Here is a 21,892-nt window from a genome sequence, read left to right on the forward strand (position 1 = left end):
ATGGGGTGTACTGGGTCTGTGGTTTAAAGTGACTATATAAAGTTAATGGCAACTTTACCTGTTTCTGGGGGACAGTAGTTAGCCCCAGAAAAATGGAGTCCGTGGGAAGTCTCAAAGACAACCCTGTGTCACTGAAGGTGCTGTGTAACACACACAAAAAGTGGTGCACATGGAGTAGGTGAGGCTCCAGTGCCCAAGATCACACACACTGTGAAAATACACACAGCAAAACACATGTAAGAGTGGGAAAAAGGCTCACACTCTTACCAGGTGAAAGAAATAAATCCTAGAAATCCAGCAAAGCTGCTGGGGGACTGTTTAGCTAAGGGAAAATCAGCCATTTATGAGAATTCTCCCTCACACCTCTCCCCTAGTTTCCTTTTTTTCAGTTTGGTTGGTACTTGAACTTGATTCAGAGGGTTTCTCAATTTCTTTTAGTAGTATATTTCAGTTTTCATAAACCGTTATGCTTGCCAACTTTCTTGGTGCTTCACAAAACATAGGCTCGTGCTTTATCCATGACCCATAGTCAGCATGACAGTTCCTTTTATGTAGTTCATATAGTCAGTGTTGCCTCGCCCTCTCCTGGTACCTTCACTTGATGTGTGCAGACCTGCGAGTTGGACCGTCGGGACAGATCTGCTTCCTCTCGTCTGCTCAACTTTCTCATCTCCAGCACGGGGTCGTTTGCAGCGTCTCGTACTGTTTGGGTGCTCGAAATAGGTCTGCCGATGGGAATTCCTCCGACTCCTCCTGGTTTTGGCGTTGATCGGGCCACCCGCCCACCACACTATGGCTTTCCCGTGGTCATACCTCCACACAGGACAGTCTGCAGGGCCCCGTCCTGACATCTGTTTCCCCACTGTTTGCTGCGCCGAACCTCCAGTACCCTTCTCTGGCGTTCTCTTCCTCGCGGCTTGCCACAGACTCTGAATAGGGAAAGATATTAGTAAGGATGGGGACGGTCAGCGGCTTACTGGGGGAGCTTGCTCCCCAAAAGTGGTGTGCCCATGCTGCAGTGCAAGGTGACCTTGGGAAGGATAGGAGGACTTTCTCCCCAGGCACAGCCGGGACCCCAGTCCAGAGTAGGTTCCAAAGATTGTGACGTCATGTGACAGAGCACCTGTATGAACACTCCTGCATAATAAAGCGTACTGCAAGCGCGTTCCTGTCACTAACTCCACGATGTAACTTTATTTCAGGGAAATTTGGCTTGAATGGCAAGTGAGGTTCTGGGATCCGGGGGTGCAGGGTGGGTTTGATGTAGGCTGGGGTGGTGGGCTGCAGGTGTTTTGTTTGTACGGTATTGTCATGTGGAAGGCTGGTGTGGCTTGTCGCTGTGTAAGCCTGAGAGGCGGCACTGCTTACAGGAAGGTCTTCTTGTGCATGATGTAGGCTCAGGAGGCCACATTTTCCTTCTTCTGATGAACCTTCAGGAGTAGGTATCAGTAGAGGGCTTTGGGCACAGGAGGAGCTACTGCATTTGCTTTTACTTCGAGGTCGAAGTGGGCGAGAACTAAAGGGTATCATGTAACTCGATTTCTTTCTAAAATCAGAGATTGTTTGCTTTCCTTTTTGTTGGGCCTACGACCGTTCCTGTATGGAAAGGGACGTGCACGTTTGTTTAATGGTGGACTGGCCTCCAGGAAACTCTGGCGATTTTCTGGTAGGCCTCTGCACCCTAGGCCTGTTTTGTGTATTAACTTATTTAATTTTCAGTTTAACTCATCGGGAAAGTGTTGAGCTTGCTGAAAATATGTAACCTGAGGCTACTTTGAAAATGATGTCCAGGGCTTCTTTTGGTTTTCTGTCCATCCTTGCACTGACCCCTTCCCGGGGTCGAACCTTGGCCTAATCTGCTCTCATGTTCAATCCCTTTGAGCTATCAGACCGCTGCTGATGGGCTGTTTTTTTCAGTAGCCCCTCATGTGCCCAAAGCCGGGCATAAACCAATTTCCTTGACGCCTCAGCCTTGCTCCCGCAGTGATCATCGTTTGTCGTCTGCATTTACCAATCAATCGTCGTGAAATGGTTGCAGTCAAATCTGCATGCGCAGTCGATGGGTGGGTGGGATGGCTTGGCTTTAGTATTTGGCATGTCTCCTAAGAGGTGTTACTAGTGGGTGGTTAGTAACGGGGGAGTGTGTATGTATGCTGTGGGGGACAGTGACTGAAAGTAAAGGTGATCGTTTAAGATGCATTGTCTTTTACTTTGTTTCTTTCAGTCTTTGTAGTATAGTTGTGAGGATGGGGCAAGACCTAGGTATGGGGTTCGTATTGTTGGTGGGAGACTGGAGTCAGTGGGAAGCAGGGGATGGGAGAGAGGCTCACCGCGGGAAGGGCGAGCAGGGAACACAGTTAACACTACTTTTGTTGTACCTTCAGCCCCTGGTTCCATAGCGTTACAGTGGGAGATCCTTCAAGGCTGGTGCAGTGCCCTAATCTATGCAATGCATAATCTATCCTCTGAATTGCACTGTAGTAACTGAGATAGACTTTTAATTGTTTTGTCTCTTTCCTAACCTCCTGAGCTGGGCCAGAGGCGCTTTTCTTTTGTCTGACAGGAGCTACAGTTAGATGCGCAGGAGAGGCACCAAGGGCTGGGCCTACTTCCTCACAAAGCAGCGATGAGGGCACGGCACTGTGGCATTTATCTCTAATCCCCTGTACTTCAGTGGGACACCTTTTGGGCCCACAAGGAGGTTGGTTGGCTTAATGTTTTCACCTGTATAATCACACATTGGACATACCTTTGATGCGTTGGGGCAGCTCAATGCACTGGCCCAATAATATTTAGCCAAATGTGAATTCAGAAACTTTGGATTATAGGCTTTTTATTAACAAACCAGATGTGTGTTGGTTCTTACAAGTGTGGGTTCAAAAGATTCCTAGTGTGGAAGATGGTGGCATTTTACTCTAGGTCCATGGATGTACATGAGCCTCGGTGGTGCTTAATGGCAGCAATTATTGTGACAATGATGTAGGACCCACAGCCATGCTAAGGGGTGGGGCGTGGGACAAATAGTGGCTGGTGGACAAGTGCGAAAGTGCCCATAAAAACTGTTTGTATATATACATGAGAATGTATTATGTAACTAAGCACGTTGATAAATTGGGTCATGCAAGGATGAAATGGGCAGTCTGATGCACAGGTATGCCTTCCTGCATGCCATGCAGAAGATCATTGTTGTGATGGATTTGCAAAATCAACCCAGGGTTTGCTTTTGGGAGGCCAACCTATTATGGTGAACAGGCAAGATGCTAAAGTCTAGCCAAACCCAATCAAGGTAGGTAGCAGGGTGGTTAGGCTTGTACTTATGAATGGTTGTGAGTAGCCTAGGGCTCCAATGAGTCCACACAGAGCAATGCCAATGATTTCAGTTAGACAAGCAAGTGCACATATATACAATAATGTGTTCAGCCTTCTAAAGAAACAATAAGCAGTGAAGCCTCCATGCAAATATTGTCAGTTAAGTTGCTCTCTCAATCCCACTACACTAGGATAAGACAGATCACCACCAATCTAAGTCAGGAAAGAGAGATATAGACCAGATTTACACCCATGTAAGACTATGAAGGCTAGGGGGCGAAGGGAACATGTGTTTTTACTTTGCCCCCTCCCCCTTACTTCAATTTCTCCAGAGACCACTGTTGAGGTTTCAGAATCCATTGGGGACAGATAGTTCTGTGCATGGTCTGGTCGAGGGAGGCCCAGGGATCATGGATGCAAAGGATTTAGGTTTGTTCCATCGCAGTGCTTGAATGCTTGAATCTCAGTTCCAAGCACCTTCCAGCTGAACACCATTGGCACGAAATGAAGACTTTTGAAGAGCAGGCAACCTCGGGTCACCTCCAGGGAATGATGAAGACAGATTGAAGCAGGAGTCGCCACAGTCGAGCGGCAACAGGCGATCTTCAAGGACGAACAAAAGAGCTGGTCCTGCATGCTTCTATTGATGCAAAATGATGTTGAAAATGCAGGATCTGGTGTCCTGCAGTACAAGCAGAAAATCCTCCAAGTTCCAAGAATGCACTCTGAACTGCAGCCAGATAGCCCAGGAGGAAGCTGCTCCGTCCACCGGTTGGTCAAGAGACACTTTCGAAGGCTCGGAAGGCATGGATACTCAAACAGGGGTCAAGACTGGTTGTTACCACCAGTCCAGGGGTTGTAGCACCTATAAGGATCATCTTGAGATCAAGCAGAGGAGCAAGTATTCATCTGGACTTGACTGGAGTTGATGCTGGTCAGCTGCAAAAGTCATCCCCTGGTCATCAGCAGCTGCACCAATGATGATCTGTGGAATGGCTGTAGGAGTCATTTTATCCAGGATATGGACTGGAAGCTCACCCATGTCCAGCAACGGTAAGAATCTGCACCCTTCAAACTGGCAGTGGCTATGCAATCCTGGCCACACAATCTGCCCAACAGACATTCAGGAGCCAGGATATGGACTGGGACCAGACAGTCGCAGCCTACTCATTTGGCCAAACGCATAGATCACCACTTAGCCCGCAAAAGCAAGAGCTTTCCCTGGGAAAGGGCCTTCCATATAATGCAATACCAGCCTGAAAAGGCAGTAAGTAGGCCAAAGACCAATATGGCCAAAGGACAGGGAGACATTCTCTTGGCATGGACATCTTTGAGTGCTAACTACTCTTAGTAGCCAATCGCTGTAAATGCATAGGCGCATGATTAAAAACGTAAAAACATGGTAGGAAAATACCTGCTGTCACCGCCCATCATGGACCGATTGTCTTTGTAAGGCAAAAATTACATAAGAAAACGTTCTAAGGGTACAAAGTATCTAAACCGATGTGTGCAGTTGTAAAAATACAGGAAATCCATAAAGAGGGACATAGTCTATCAGCACTGATAGTCGTATGGACTGATTTGTCTTCCCAAGCCCAAAGCAGGGGAAGTAAATCAGAAGGCTTTACTTGCCTCCAAAATGTCAGGTCATGAGGAAAAACAAAGCAAAAAGAAAGCGTATCCCAAGTCTATGGGAGAAAAGCAGCAAAAAGAAAATCTGATCATGTACATGCTGAGTCCAGTTCTGTGCTGTTGGGAGTAATGGAAAGCACACGAGAAGGATATGGTCTGTGTCTCGTTGGTAGGCTTTTAGCAGTATTACATCGAGATCGAATATGCCCGTAAAGCCATGCCCCCAGGATATGCCATTGGGAACTTCACTGTTAACAAACTGACTTTTCTGTATGAGGTTCATGGTGTAAAACTGTATAAAAACCCATAGGTTTCTGAGCTCAGGACAGCCTTTTTGGGATGGGGATACTATCCTCGTATCCTGACTCCTTTCTCCAGAGCTGTTGGGGAAACAAACCTTGTCTCTACCTTTGCTGCATCTTTTGCTATTGGATTATTTGGTGATGTGTTTATGCACTGGATTTCTTAATATTACATTGTCATCACACATCTCTTCTCCTACTTTGTGTATAAACAATTATGGCATGATGCACCTAGAAACTGAATTCCAATGGATTCACCAAATCCCAGGATTACATTGAATACTGCTAATCTAACCAAGTAGAGATTTCTGGCCTAACCGTGTCCACAGTGGTAGTCGTAATGCCTAACAGCTGTGCTTCATCAGGGCCTGATCCAGTAAAGGATTTTTCTTAGAAAGGATCTTAATATTTTATAGAGGACTATACGTTCTTTATCTTCATTAAAACTGGATGCCTGGAATGGGTTTGTCTAAAGTCGTAATTTCTGGAGAAGTTGAAAGCTTCTCTGTTTTTTTCCTAGCTTTTCAAAACATTATTACACTCGATGTGTGTAAACACCTTGAAGGTGTTGGGAGACAGAAGACAATATAGTTTGGAGAGCTTGGGAGGGGGGTGATGAGAAGGGCTGAAGAGGAGAAGGAGAAGGCGTGAAGAGAGGAGGAGAAGGAGGAGGAGGAGGAGGAAGAGGAGGAGGAGAAAAGAGTTAATGAATAGTATGTACCAATATGATTTGAGGAGATATCGAGAGGAAGCATGGAGGGAAGGAAGACACCAACACGCATCTATAGGGTGCTTAAGTTACAGGGTAGGAGGAACAGGCATGTGGCGGGGCTTCGAGGTTTGATCGGAATTCTCAGTCGGGGCACTCCAGGGGGAGATAGGTGAGGCTCTTTAGGAACAAGCATTTGGTGGGATGAAGAGGAAGAAATGCAGGCTTGGTTGCTGGGCAAACAGACCAGGACCCCAGGGCGCAACGACAAGAGGAATAGCCTCTGTAGTAGTCTCTACTGTGGTGGAAGCTTTGGTTCTCATTGAAACATCCACCAAACCCGCCTCCTGACTCAGATACAGCAGCAACTCGTCAGACACGCCAAACAACCCAGAACTTCATAATAAGAGCCAGCCTTACAAACGCAGAAAGAGCAAGACCTAAAGACACAAAAACGTGGTCATTTTGAGAACAGTGACACCAGGAAGAACATGGAGAAATATCAGAACTTTGGGAGACATTGACTAAAGTTAAGGAAGACTTTGACATTTTGTTTTCAGGTTTTCATTCAACTGGAAGAAGGCTTTGACATTTCTAGCTGGGTTTTCTCTTTTTCCTGTTTGAAAACCAATTGATAAACCTTCGGTTTTCCTTTCATCCATTTTCTTGCAGCATCTTACTCTGACCCGATCTCCCTGCGAGACAAAAAAGGAAAGATTTGAATGGGGAGTATGACAGGTGGGAGAAAAAGTGGTTACATTTTACCTGGCGGGGTGAACGAGCCTGTTCAGAGAAATGAAAGTGATGGATACAAGACTTTGGATTAATCATAACCAATAATTGTGCTCTGCAAAGCGGTCAAAGCTATAATTTTCCTGTCAATTTGCAGCATTATACCAGCCATATGAAAATCTATCTGGAGCTGCTGAGCCCCACAGACACTGCAAGATGTTGCGTCAACTACTGAAAGAAAACAGCAGAAGTCTCAACACCCCCGAGGGAAAGGGCAAGTGGATAAAATAAAGAACACAGGCTTCACTCTCCAACTTAGTTGAGAACCTGCAGAGGATGAGAAAATAAAATAATTATTTCTACTCTCGAAACTGACCTCTCCTGATTCCCATGTGATTTTAAATGCCTGCTTAACCTCATAGGAAAGCTGGGAGGTGAGTTGAAAAGCTCCAGCTATTACTTTTAGTTCTCCGTTTCTTCTAAGACGTTAAAAGACTCTTTCTGAATTCCTTAAACACATATGAAGAGCTTAGTAGTTAGTTCATTCTCAAGGATAAATGTGTTATATGTTTTACTTCACGTTTGCCTGCAGGGCCATTTTGTGTGCACTGCGTTACCAAAGCCGCGTTCTGATTATCTTCTCTTGATCATGCGCAGCAGTGTAATGTCTGTGAATGAACACTACCTCCTCCAGGCTATCTGCCTGCTCGCCGTAAACTGAACAAATAAAGATCGAGACACTAGTCTCTTAACACAGCGGCGTAATTTCCTATTTTACGCTCGCTGCGTGTAAAATAAAATTGCACAGAACTTCAATGAGGAATAAGACTCTTTACTCCCTCACGTTGTACACAACTCACAACGCCGGCTTCATGACACGAAGCAAACGCTAAGCAAGGGATTTAATAAAGCTACCAAGCATGCAGAGCGCCCTAACCACTTTCCTCAGTTTTCAAAAGCTACAGTCACAAATGGCAAGCATCCTCTTGGATTTTCAAACTAGGAATCTTATCTACTAAATACTTTAACTAATTTTACATGAAACGGAAATAATGTATTTTCAAAAGCTTTTCTTGTCAGTTTGTTGATCTACTGAAGTAGTCCAGAAATTATCCAGTCATAGAGCACAGCGCTCCCACCAGAAAAAAACAGCTTCTCTTGTCTCACGCTGCTCTGCAAACTGACCCGGAGTCTTCACCAACCTGGTCAAGGTAACTGGAATACTTGAATGGGCCTTAAAACTGGAGTTAATTGTAACAGGAATTTCCTGTTGGGGAAAGGACAATGAAAAGCAGTTTAGAATGCCCTTTCAGTTCCCTAGCACCCACAACCGCCAATCAGCTTCCAGTGTCTTCATCTTCCAATCAATTGCCAGCTTCCTCAGCACTGTGTTGGCTTGGGAAACTCTCCCTCTAAAACAATAGGGGTTAAGGTCAAACCAAGAAAAAATATTGAAAATAACTAATAATCATAGCGAGCTGGGAACCTGAAACCACCAAAAGGAGCAGTCCGAGCTGAATGTCTAGGACTTGTCCTCTTTGGACGGAATACAACGAAATGCAGCTATATGTTGGCATTGTGGTCTAGTAATTCGAGATGGACATTTCGAGACTTATTTGTCTACAGAATATTTTCCAGAACAAGTCCAGGTGTTTGATTGGTTCAAAGCCTGCCATCCATCACTTTTTGATTCTTCGACGTGGGCCACTTGCTTGCTACACCCTGGCAATCAAACTACACCTCGTTGCGTTCTAACAAGGCCGACACTGGACTGTTCCCGTTTGTGGCTTGATGAAGGCTAGTCTAAAAATGATTTACCCTTCTATAAACCTGTAAATGGGCGAATGTGATTGTGGGATGGAAGGTGGCCCAGAATAATGCCAGTGGTTGTTTGATTTAAAAACGTTCATCCATAACTTTTTGGTTTTGGTGGAAATTAAAAAAAGAGGCCTACATATTGCATTGCCTACACATCACTCCCAATGATGTCACTTTCACAAATATTACCTGGGTCAAAGGTTGAACCACAAGGTTTGGCTTCCACGTCTGGTAAATTTAAGTTACCAACCCAGCCATGGTGGCAGGGGCCAGTGATCCCCTACGGCCCCAGAGCGAGTACGTTAAAGAAAGATTTCTTGAGGAAAAATGAGGCAAAACAAGCGGTTACATTATTATGCCTGACGACAATTGTAGTGCCGGAATATAACAAGAGGAGGGGCGAGGGGAGTAAGTAGTGAGAGAGAAGAGAGGAACAAAACAAGCGACTAACATACTAGGTCTGACGAATTCAGAATAGTGCTGGAGGGGGAAGAGGGAGGAGAAGGAAGGAGGGAAGGGGAGAGAGCCAAACAAGCTGCTATCACGATGGTAAAATACAGATAAGATGTGTTACTAATATACATTTGTCAGGTTAATGAGCAGCTGTTGGAGAAGGAAGGGGTTAACACAGACCTTTTCAGTCTGGTTTGCATGCCATGATCTTTAAAGAGGCACTGACTTGCTTGTGGGTAATAGCACGCAATTGAAAATGGTCTCATTATTTGCAGATTGTTTGGGGACATCCACGTGGACAAGCTAGTCTGATAGCTCAGTCTGTTGAATGGTTGTTGCGTAGAAGTATATTCAGCCTGCAGTAATTTTCCAGCTATTTACAGCACTATAACATGGCAAAGTCTGCAGTAGCAAGAGTTTTGTATAGAAAACCTGCAGACTGGGCATTCCAAAGGAAATTAAGACAACCGTTTCATAAAAATGTTCTTTAAGAGGATGGCAAGCCCCCCGAGGGGGTGCTAGAGGGACAGCCTGCATAGCGGGCCACCCCTCTGGCCTTCCCCACCCCGGGGGTATCCAATACCTAAACTATCCTGATGGAGGCAGATGGGGCGTTCCTTTGGGCTAGCCAAAACCAGCTGTGGGACCAGGGGAGCGCTTATAGGCCTGGGCGTTGCGAGCCCAACTACACTTTTCTGCAGCCGCCGAGCGAAGTAGAAGCCGCAGCAGAGGGTGACCAGGAGCGGGATTATAGCAAGAATGGAGGAAGGTTTTTCATTAGTCGAAGGTAACTATTTGTGACATGGAGTTGAAGGGGCCGGCCACCTAGAATGCTGGCCCTCACCGGAGGCGCTAGGCCACAGTCTCCTCCATGGCGTCCCTGGTCTACTGTGCCATGTTACCATGCCTTGCTCGGGCAGTTGCCTCGCAGTATGGGGCTGTTGGAGGTGCATATGGATGGCGACTTTGCCTCCCTTTCTGGGCCGTTTGGTATCCAGGGTGGTCTTTGCGACTGGGGTGGTTTCAATAATGCAATAATTGTATGAGAACATGTAGTTTAGCCAAATGTGGTCTGTGGCTGATATTGGGCCCGGGCCACACAGCGGCGCCTGGGCCCTTTCACGCACGCAATGGTATTGACATCCAGGGTAGCGCCGTAATCGGCACAATTTAGATTTTTTTTCTGGGTGGGTGCTTATCTCGCAACATGTTTTTCAGTGTGTGCGCGCGCCATACAGGGCGAACATGGAGGCTTTTCTGCACCAAATACAAAATGTGTTTAATATGCGGTCAAAATAATTGCGGGTTTTGGGCTGCTCCCGAAGGGTTGCAAATAGGTTTGCTTTGTTGGGGCGCAGATCTTGCACCGCTCATATGTTTACAGCAGTCTTCGCGCCAAATGCTGTTCACAGTGGTTGCAAACGTTTTTAAACAATTGAGTTTGGAGCTGTGGTTTCGGCTGCGAGAGGTACCCGATGGCCGCACTCGAGTCAGGTTCGTGTTTGACGGGCACTGACTCCCTTACAGAGAGCTGAGACTCCTTGTCAACGGAATGCAGTGGTCCCGGGTCTATTACTGCCTGGCAGTTGCTAACCAGAGGCGGAAGTCTGCAAAACGGAAGTGACAAGTGTCGGCCAATAAATATTGTTGCAAGACAGGGAAATAAAAAGGGCCACCTTAAAAGGTGTTGTAGGACATTGCTTTGCTAAAAGAGGCTGGGACCAGCCCCCAATTTGTTTGCTTGACTCAAATAAATGTGCTCTTTTATTTCCCAAAAATATACATCTTCTCTATGGTTATTGTGATTGGGAAAGTAAGTATTGCCACTCTGTCTGGGGTATGTATGGGGGCGGCAAAGTAGGGGGAAGGTCTCGCTATGCATTTCTTCACCATAGTTCGATAGAACCCATTGCGTATTTGCCTGTGCTTTGGACCTTCCTGCCTTTTTCTTTAGTAAGTTAGTTTTACTTATCTGCTGAACGTTTTTGTGGGGGGCACTGGTGAGCCCTTTAGAGTATTTTCGGTTTTGTTTTACTGTAGCACACACCACCTTACAGTGGAGTGCTGCAAGGATACTACAGCTTTTTCCCTTTTGTCTGGCAACATGTTTTATGCCTTTATGCTATGCCTGGGACAGGCCACGGTGACACCCTGTTTTTCATATTTTTCCGGCGCACTTCCGTGCATCATCCTTCTTTACTACATAATGCCCTTTTGATTGCAATATACCCAATATGTCTGCTGCATGTGGTTGAAGTCCTCTTCTTTTCCCAGCTTGCTTTTCGGCCAACTTCTTGTGGGGAAACTCTATTCAGGGCATGCACTTTCTTGGTTTGAGCTTGGACTCCCGGGCAAGTGCATTTGTGTGACTAAACAGGTCATGTATGTGTATGTGGGGCTAGGGAGCTGGAGTCTGGTGGAGTGGTCGGGATAGGTAGGGGCAGGCACCCTGCCATAAAGTTTAATTCAGCTTGACCAAAAGTGCATTATCAAAATGCAGAATTTGAAAAGAAAGTCTTTGAAAGCATACAAACCTCCAGCCCCAATACACATCCCCCCAGGAAGTGGCTGAGATGTGGGATTTGTGGCTGTCCGTGATTGAACAGCCCTCACTGGTTTGAATAGTGCAGATCCTTGCTATTGGTCGGCTGGCGTTAGCCCCCCCCACTCTTGATTTTGGATAAGAGGAGTCCTGTTGCTATTCTGGATGTTGTCCTTTGGATCCAAGATGACAAGCCTACTGTAGACCAGGAGGACTGCTTCAGAAGTAAACCAGCGTTGCCCCATGCACCCACTGTGCCTGATGCTGCATTTCCTGCAACCAAGGAAGACCATCAATGGTACCTTCCTCTCATGGACTAATGGGAAGAACTCGTCCTGCATCCAGGAACTATGCCCCTCCATCAGTGGACTTTGGAGTTGTGGCTGAACCATCCTGGTGGCTGACCATTCACTGACAAGTCCCCTCTGCTGCTGCAGTCACCATTCTTAGCTGAAGCTTGTGACTCTGCAAAACCTTGACTTGTGACACTGGTACCTCAGTGCTGATGCTGCTCAGCTGTGAAGAGGAGCCTTACTGAGCAGTTTCTTGTCACCAAGAGTCGGTCTACTGACCGCTGAACGTGGTTTCTCTACTGCAAATGTTTGTCTGTTGGGTCCTGGTGGTCCATCCTTGTTATGGGAGTCACTGTGGCTGCTGTCCTGAGGTTTCTAGCCTGTCCAGGTGCACGTTTGTCAGCCGTCCCAGAACCAGAGATCGGGACCTCTGAACAGCCAGACCTAAACTTGACATTTCACCCGCTGCACCTGCAACCCCTTTATCTCAATCGGTGGACCCAATGTCTGAAAATAAGTTTCCCAATGATTCGGGGGGGCCCTAGTGGTGGTCAACTCGAAAATCAGTGTAAGGGGTGAGTGTGGTTGACACTTGTAGTGCCCCCTACAAACCCCACATGGATTGCAATGAGCAAAGTCCACTCCAAACTAGCTGTCATCGGTGGAGTGCTATACTCTGGGAAACCATTAGTGTGGTGGAAGTTTAACCCTAATTCTACCTTCCTAGGTTCTTCAAGAGGTGCTTTTAATAGACATTGGTTACTTACCTGTTAGCTTTGGCAACACTTGTGCAAGTGAACTATCTACCGACTCCCCTAACCATGTAATAATCTGAACATTGACTTTTTGAGACATTAAATGGCTTACTTGTTGGGGAAGGACTGTTTTGAGTAAGCGTCCTTCCTAATAATTATCAGACGGGCTGGAATATATTGCTTTTTATTCCCTTCTCTTGCAACTTTACTGTTAGTTTTTGTCTTGATTTATTGAATTGCTCCTAACTGTTGGAGGGTAAAGTACTGTTGTCTCCTTTAGAGATTGCGAAGTGTATGTGTGTGTGTTGTGTAGAATATAATATACGTACGTTTTACCTGGATGTGTGTTTAATGCCTAATAAATACTATTGTTTTAAACCTCTATGTGCTGCTTCATTACTTAGCTATCTGTGGGTGTATCTAACTGTACTTACACACCAACCCCTCATCACCTGCGCTCTGCCTTACTGCTCAGCCTGCGTTAAGGTGTGATTGTTTGGCTAGACAAAGTGTCTATAACATTGCTCACTAACTATGTTGGCCTCACCGAACCCTCCCACAGGGCTAGTTCTGAAAATCCCTCCTAACAGAAACGTATCCCCCATTCATTTGAGCATTGAAAGAAATGAGCCATTGGATATGGGAGTTGGAGAGTGATGTCTCATATTCTGAGACAGAAAGTACTCGACAACCAAATGGGATGGGTCAGGGAACTGTCAGAATTGCAGTGTGTTAGGGCAGATAGTGGTGCTGGATAGGCAGCTACGTAGTAGAAGCACATTCTCCTTCAACAAGGCTGTCACTTGTGCAAATTAGTTACTTGGTGTTAGGCCAGAAAGTAGTGTAGTTAATTAGTAGCAGGAATCACCTCTGCCATTATGGTGTCTGTTAAAGATGAGTGTTTTGAGTTACTTCCTGAATATACCACAGGTAGGAGTAGGCTGTACTTCTGGAGAGCGTTTGTTGTACATTCTTGAAGCACAGGCAGGAAGGAATGACTTGAGGTTCTTCTTGAGGCTTGGATATTCAAGCAGTGCTCCACTTTGCTGCATGGTCCCCATGAGCTTCCAGAGCTGAATGTTGTCACTGGTTATCCTGGGGTATGAAGGTTTTGCCGGTCAGGCATGCTTTCATGCACTAGGCTTCTACCTAACGAAATAATGACTGGGGGGAAGTGTTCTAAGCTGTGTGTGCTTGATGGCCCCTGTGTGCTTTATCGCTTTTAATGGTTCAGCTGAATTTTGGGCGAGTCCTTCATGCAGGTGTTTCTGCATTCCTTCCTGGGTATTACTAGAGGCTGCAGAAGGGATTGAAGATTTGAATCTGGGATGACGTTTTCGATTTGGCGGAGTTGGAATTGAGCATCATTTCTGACATGCATATTTAAGTTACAGTGCAGGTTACTTTCCAGCATTAATCTTAGAGATTTAGCATCAGGAGCTAATGTTTGGGAGGTCCATGCAGTAGCAAGAGTTGACAACCATTTTTCTTTCGAGAGAGCTGAATGCTGCACCAGGGTTCATGGATCTTTGGTGACGGGTAAGGTACCTTATTGGATCAGTATGCAGACATTTTTGGAGGCATAAGGAGTACTAGTGGTAACAAATCCGTGCCCTGGATACTAAATGAGTGCCCTGGTAGCACAGCACCAATGGGGGTGCAAAGCACCCCGCTGCAAATTTCAAGAAGTCCCATGAGCAATTTCATGAGCTGTCCAGAAAATCCACACGGTTTACATCTACTTTGTCCTTAATGCCAAAATAGTTACATGTGGAATGTACAATTCCTGGATAACCTTTTCTGTAATCAATTGTTCATTTCATTTATCCTAGATTTCAAGCTCTCAGGGAGAGGAGACAAATGAAACCTCTGACACTACTGATCGAAACCGTCATAATATTAATCGGCGGGATGTGACCTCTGAGAAAAGCGAAATGCAGACGTTGGTAGGTTGGATCTGTAGCCTCTAAATTATTTTCCAAGTTTTAAGTTAATTACTAAGATGCATCAAACTTTTTCCAACCTCCTGCCCACAGCCAAATGGCTTTCCCCACTCTAGTGTTTGAAGTATCATCCTGTGAAAAGTATGTTCTGGTGCATGACCATAAGGAATATTCCTTGTTTTTTATTTATTATGTAGAGCTTTTGAAGAGCCAAACTCCATGCTTTATTTAACTCCAGCCTGATTTAATAAAATGCTTCATTATTTATAATATGTTTATTTATAACTTAAGTTGCTAACGGGTATATTCCGTCATCATAACAGTATTTAAATGATGCATGAGCAAACCTTTATGGAACCTGCAATTTGATATGATACGATGTGATAGGTTATTTATAATGTGCTTAATACCCAGAGGTTTCTAAGCACGGACCCGTGGTTCGAACCTGTTTTGCTCTGTGTCGTCGTGCTTCCAAGGCGAGCACGTTGCAGCTGAGCTATCTAAACAGTTAGTTTGGCTGTTTAGCATATACACCCTCACAAACCTGAAGATTCATGTTAGGATAGATTTGCTCAGCCTTGTATTCAGTGGGTGGGAGGTGGTGACCTAAGGCTAGGCAGCAGGGTTTGCTTAAGCTTAGCCACATCACGCAATAGAAATGGCTCAGCAGTCAAGGGCAATTTTTAGGTGGGGGTAGATCAAGATACTTTATAAGATATAAGTTGGAATATTCACTAAGGGAATGTGCAGGTAGGTACAATGCTGTGTAGGTTACAGGTAAGTAAACTGTTCTTTTTCATTAAAAAAAATAATGTTCAAATGTCTTGACATTGTTAGTTGGGGGCATCTCGGGATTTGTATCTGGTCAACCAGAAGTTAATCTCTTTAAGGACTGAATGGGAGAGGGGGGGGGCAGCTTCTATTTGCCTGAGTGGGGTACTGGTCCTGATGCTGTAGTACCCAAAATGTGGACTATAAGTTCAATGTTAAATAGGGCCCAAATCTTGTAGGACTCAATTCAGTCAGGTGAATACAGTTGGTTGTGACTACTTGCTGTAAAAACTATGTAATTTAGCAAAGTCAAAGGTCGGAGATGGCATTCCTGGACTCTAGATGGGCAGCAGTTGTGCGGTTCTGCAGACAAGCTCGATGGCTGAAGACCCACTGGAGAAGATGCTGCTCTTGAGGGACAACAAACTGCTAAGAATGGGGTATGGTTTGTGTGTGATGGTTGCCTCCACTACACTTTGGGTTCCAGAGAGATGCCCCCAGGTTTCAGTAGATGCAGATAAGGACTCGTCGCAACAATGTGCATTTACTGTTATCGGGTTGTCACTGTGGCTTTGTAATGACAGATCTTTTGCATAGTCCATTTCCATTGCTCATGATTCCAGCGCCTCTGCCAACTTGTCAGGTCCACACAGGGCAAGCAACAAGGCTTTATATTGAAGCAGGGACTGTGCTTGCTGGGTTCGTGGAAGAGTGCCAGTTCTTCAGGTCCCTCTGGTCACAGAAATGTCCAGTGTCCTCAGACTGGCAGAGTTTAACCATCAGACCAGTCTTAGTTAGATGGCAGGACCACAGAGGTCTGAATGTCTGTCCTCTTACTTCACGCTCGTACACCAAGAAATTCAATGGTGAACAAAGGTGGGTAGCTTCCAGTGATTGAGTGTAGTTTTCTTATAGAACCAACATGTCATCAAGGCAGCCAGTCGCAGAGTCTGCATGCATGATATGAACACGTCCTGAATTGATGTATAAGAAATATGTTCATGACGGGGATATCGGAACAGTGCCTGCAAGCATACCTACCATTTACTCATTGTAGGTATACTAAGAGGGTAGGGTTAACCCAGGGCACTATTGGACTGGGTGCACTTGTTCCCGCCCCATCGCCCCGACCCTCGCACTTCCGTCTGCGCACCTGCATGACCTGTATGTATTAGTCCTAGTATTATCGTTTGACCTGTCCTCCCTGTATGTTCTTCTCCCTCCCCCTTTTTTTTCTCTCTTCACTCTGTCATGCACTTGCAGTTTCTGAAATATCGTTAGCCATAGTATGATAGGTTTATTAATTGTATGTTCTTTCCTCTCTCCTCCCCCACTTTTCAGCATGCACTTGGCACTAGTAGAAATGCAGTAAGGCCTAGAATGCTAGTTTTTTTTTGTGTTCGATCATTCGGAAACTTCAAGGCCTAATAATAACTACTGTATTCCCTTGTTCCCCTCCTGCCTTGAAGCGCTTTGAAACACTTCACTTGTGTATAAGCGATTTACAAATAAACAACAAAATACAATAGGTTTTCAGTTGCTTGCATGTTTCATTGCAAATTTACTGATGGGGAAACTACATATAATTTGAAGCGCAAAAGTGAATAGCGATTACACGTTTTCTGTATTGTGTAATTAGCCGTGTCAAAGAATAAACTGAACACAGAACAAAGTGAGGTTCAACACCTTCATTCCGTTGGGTTGAGCACATAGGGCTCTAGAGTTTTAACTAAACCTCAAGAGGGATAATTCAGGATTCCCTACTCTTGCATTGCCTCTCAGATATAGTGCTCTGCATACTTAATTTGCTTCAGTCCCAGGCATATAGCAAGAACATGTCTTTACAAACTCCTACCTGCACGAATTTCCTCTCTACTTGCTTGCTCTTCCTAGAGATTGGTCTTCCCCCTTGATTAGGGTTTTTGTCAAGCTACGATAAGTATTCACCAGCCAACAGTCACCCTCCGCAGCCAAGGCTTTCAGCCGTCACCAGGCTCTTGGTTCCCCTCCTTGGTCTCTGGCTCCAGACTGAAACCAAGAAATAACCCTATGTAGGCTTGCAGCTTCCCTTATCCTGCTTTGCTCATCTCTATTCCAGGTCTGATTCCTGAACTTTGCCTCTGTGATTTTACTAATCATTCATTAGGTTTCATTAGGTTTCCTGGTTAAATCTTTTTTTGCCTCACTTTGTTTTGTGTCTGGGTTTGGCTAGGTCTTGACCGTAAATGGTTGGTCTGGTGTAGTGCGTTTGTCCGATTGATTGCTCAGCTTATGCTTAATTAGTAAAAAGATTAAAAGTGTCCTGTTCCAAATGACCGCTGAGGGTTTAAAAACTTAAGCCACCATTTTGGAGCTCAGCAAATGAAGCAACATCGCCTCACAGCTCTGCGGCATAATGCCTGACTCTCTTTAGTTGTAGGTTTCTCTTTTCTTCTCTCTGCCTCTATTCCTTTCTTTTTTTTCTCAATTATTATCATGATTTCTCTAGCTTTCTTGGCCTCGATCTCGTTTGCTAACCCTTAGCTGCCACCACTCATCTCCTGACTGGTGGTAGGTCAGTCTCCCGTAAGACCTTGTGTGACCTTCTGCTTTGTGAGAACACTTTAAATGTTAAGCAAAAATGAGAGGTGCCGATCTTCAGCTTTGTACCTGATCAGCTCCATCACTGCTAGGAATGAATCGACAAGCGCCAGGAGCAGGGCAAGGATGGCCCCAGTGAATGGTCTGATGGGCTGTATGATTTGGATTCCTGATCTGGAGCTAGTGCAAAGAATGCACACCTGAAGAGAGGTGTGTTCTCAGTGGCGTCAGCCTGATCTGACTGCAGTGTTCTTTTGATGCCATTACTTAAAATGAATGAGAGAACTAGATGGCATTGCTTACATTAACCCTGTATATGCGTTAGGAACTTTATGCACATTACAAAGTCCTGCCCATAAAAACAATGTATTGATTTACTTTTATGAATCTTAACAGAATATTATGAGTTATTACAAACTCCTACTTAAGACTAATAATTCAATAAGCATTATATCCTATAGGTTTGCATACAGTTCTTGGTATTGATAACATCCCACAAGTTGTCACAAATTATATAGAAATCATAGACAGTTTATGAGGAGTTTTTTTATGAGTGTTTCTCTACGTTTATATCAATCAATACGTTTATTTCAATACGTTTATACTTACTCCAGGAGTCCATACAACCTGCCCTCATCCATTGTAAGAGGAGCCATGACTCGGATGCTGTAGACCCTTTCAATTCAACTAAGGAACCTGGAACAACTATGACCAGTTAGCAAAATAATAAAAGCGTGCTATGATACACTCTTGAAGGGCTTTTCTTGCTCGTCTTTTTAGAATACCTATGACAGTCAGCCAAATAAGAAAGCCACTGCCATACTTAACATGCGAAAGAATTTAGCCTTTACCAAAACACGTAGGTAAACGGCCCAAAAGGAAGTGGCAGGACGCCTTCCCACTTGTTTCAAGTGCCTTTCCAGAGCTGCAGACCACGAATACCAGGAGACCTCAGACCCATTTGTAGTGCAACATCTTGCTAAGGCTGAATCATCCAAGTCTTTGCTGAGCTCCAGGTGAACCTCCAGAGACACAACCCCACTCATCCATGTCCCCTTACCAGAGTGCAGGAATCGAAAAAGATTGACCGGGTGAATCGTGTCCTTTATTGGTGCTGCAGAAAAGGCGCCAAAACCGCAGACTGACCACAGAAGCTGATGAAATCCGTGCCAAGGGTCCTCGCTTGAGACTGTTGCAGAGATATCCCGATCAGAGTCTTGCCTTTCGTCATCAGACCAAGGAATCCGGACACAGGTTCCATGGCTGCTGCACAAAGGAGTATCCAGCCACAAACATTTCTTCTAACCTAAGGTACTGTGGGGTGAAAAGGTATTGCTTACTGTGAGAAACCAGAAGGTGTCTCACCCACTAGTCCCCTTGGATCTCTCGGGTGGCCAGGGCACGGCCATCGCCTTTGGATCTAGGCCATGGGGGTGGACCAGTGCGTGAGGATCACCTGGGTGAAGGGTCTTCAGGTAGTGGGACGCCGGATGGCGAGACACCGTATCCCTCCCCCTGCAACACCTTTACCCATCGTACTAGGTAGGATATGTGGGAACATTACCCCCAATCCCTCTTTCCATTCACAAATACCTCCACACGGACAGCCCGCTATGGGAGAAAACAGACTCGGCTCCGAGCAGTTTAGCCGACATGTGCCTCTGCTATGTTCAGGCAATTAATGACAATCACTCGCACCTGGCTTCCTTTAAACTACCCCACACTGATAAAAGGCAGAGCACGAGAGCACACTCTGGGCAAGGCAAAGCACACGAAGGAACAGCAGTTTCGAGTTAGCAGCTGAACGAGGGGAGAAAGACAAACCAAGCAAGGTTTGCAAGGAGGGAAATACCCTTGACCTTTTCAGCAAGAAACTGCTACTTTCAAGAAACCTTCACGTCAGAAAGCATAAGCCCAGGAAACCAGAGTGAAGAATCCTGCATTGTGTGTCATAGATACCGAAAGCCCTCCAGCGTAACCGACCAAGGTGGGGAGGAGCAGCAGCCGCTGTGGTATTATCCTTGGCTTCCAGAACAAAGAAGGGCCAGAGAGATCAACACAGCCAGTGATTAGGGGAGACCAATACAAGACTCGTCTGCATTGAAGTGAAGGTTAAAAGCAGCAACCTTGTATAACGAGCACTGGAATGAAAATTGTTAAACGTGTGTGATGAAAGACGCAAATAAAGCTAAACAACTGATGAATGTTTGAACTTAAAAAGGAAAGATACAATACCGTTGACACAGTGGTCCGGCACTGAATGTGCTCAACCGAAGTTCTCTGTAAGGTATCCCACCAAGAAGTGGTAGAAACTAAAGTAGAACATTGATCAGTGAATCGAAGTGGTCCTGCAAGGGTTTAAGCAAAACCCATCCAACATTCGAAAGTCTTCGATTTTGATATCAAGAGGAAACCGTAGAAAGTGAGACTAGATGGGCTGAGCCCGAATGAGGGAGACCAAGGGCGAACATGTGGTAAAAAGGGGGTCCAAGTCTGAAGGAGAGAGACCCATGATGAATACTGAAAGCAAGAATTATGCGTATGAAAATCCTGATTAGAGTTGAACTTTGATATTTGTTTGTTATGACAGGCCCTCTGCAATAAGAGACTGTTATTGGAAAAGAGGCTTTGGCAGAAGGCCGTATTACTTTTGCTTTGAACTGTATCCTTGTGGCAGAGAAGCCAGAGTGTGCGAAGCTCGAAAGTACCGCCTTGTCCCGTGCTGAAAACATGGGGAAGGGAAGCCAACTGCTCAACTGTCCTGACAATCTTAAACCCTTTTTTTATTTTGCATACACAATTGTCCCACACCCTTTTGTATTCAGAAGTAAGGATTGGCAATAGGTTTATTAGTAAAGGCCCTTTTATTTGACAGAGACTTGACTAGGACTGCGTTATTATTTAATGGTCGTAGCTTGCTCCCATCCTTAGATATAGGATTAGATCGGTGTTCAACCAACCCATCGAAATTCAGTAAACACCCTTGAACTGTGATCACTTGCGTCTGTCGTCACTGTTTGATACCATGCCTTCCTTACATTACCTTAAACCAAGAAGTCGCTGCAGAGTGTTGGAGTGCACAAAGAAGCGTCAAGGGTTTCCACTCTTACCTCTGACCCAAGCTGTCGCCTTGTGTCCCTTTTGCAAGTACTTTAACGGAGTCTCCTAAGTTGTATTAATTCTTCTAGCACCCTTAACTAGTGACTGAAAGTAACCACTGGAACCTTTGCTGTTCTGCTGCTTTGTAAGACTTTGAGCCCGCTCTAAACTGACTTTTGCATAGAATTAGGGATCGGACCTTTAAAGCTTTAGTTTGCAGTGAAAACACCTCTAGAACCTTTAGCTCTGCTACTGTTGACTAACAAACCTTTTTCCTTCGTAAAAGATTAGGGCCTCATCAGGGGTTGGGCGGAGCGGTAGAAACACTGCAGTAACGCTATTACAGCCCATTATCACTCCGCCCAATCCCAAGTATGGGCGGAAAGCTGGAGATTTACCTTCAGCTTTAAGCTGGAGGTAAATCTGTCCACTTTCCGCCCATTTTCAGTGATGTTACTGCAGCAGTATTAAATCTGGGTTAATAGCACTAAAAATGCCCCATTGGGTCCAATTGACCTAATACAAATAGGGACGTACCGCCATGCCACAACTCTAGATTCGGCGCTAATGGTGCTGGGCCGAGTTGCAGTAATGCTATTTTGGTTGGATGGTATCCCGGCGGATTTACTGCCGGGATAGTGCCCAACTTGTGATGACCCCCTTTATCTTATGTGGTTTTGCTAACTAAATACAATTACCCTATGTCTTTGTCTTTGTGCGCGAGTGCACGGTGATACCAATAATATGGTAGAACTGTCATTAATGTCAAACTCTGTAACAATTGTACCGCAAGCAACTAACTAAGCAGGTTCCTTTAAAAAGTATTTATAAGTAATCCTATGTGTGTTGGTTAAGTGATGCAAGTATTTTAAGACATTCCTTGTGTAAATAATAAATATATACTTTAATATAAATGTATTGGTGTAAGTGTTTTCTTTGGACTATTGTACTAAC

The 21,892-nt window shown here is 45.1% G+C and overlaps 1 protein-coding gene across 1 annotated transcript in view; it reads left to right on the forward strand.

The window, feature by feature from the left end:
- Positions 1 to 21,892, forward strand: part of ITGAV (integrin subunit alpha V) — an 800,372-nt gene that overhangs the window by 704,112 nt on the left and 74,368 nt on the right. The window contains exon 26 of the mRNA XM_069615781.1: positions 14,378 to 14,491. Coding sequence (XP_069471882.1) covers positions 14,378 to 14,491 — 114 coding nt within the window. The remainder of the gene's footprint in view (positions 1 to 14,377; positions 14,492 to 21,892) is intronic.

Source organism: Ambystoma mexicanum, chromosome 9 (genome assembly GCF_040938575.1).
Source record: "Ambystoma mexicanum isolate Mex_15411 chromosome 9, UKY_AmexF1_1, whole genome shotgun sequence".
In the NCBI taxonomy this organism is placed as follows: Eukaryota; Metazoa; Chordata; class Amphibia; order Caudata; family Ambystomatidae; genus Ambystoma; species Ambystoma mexicanum.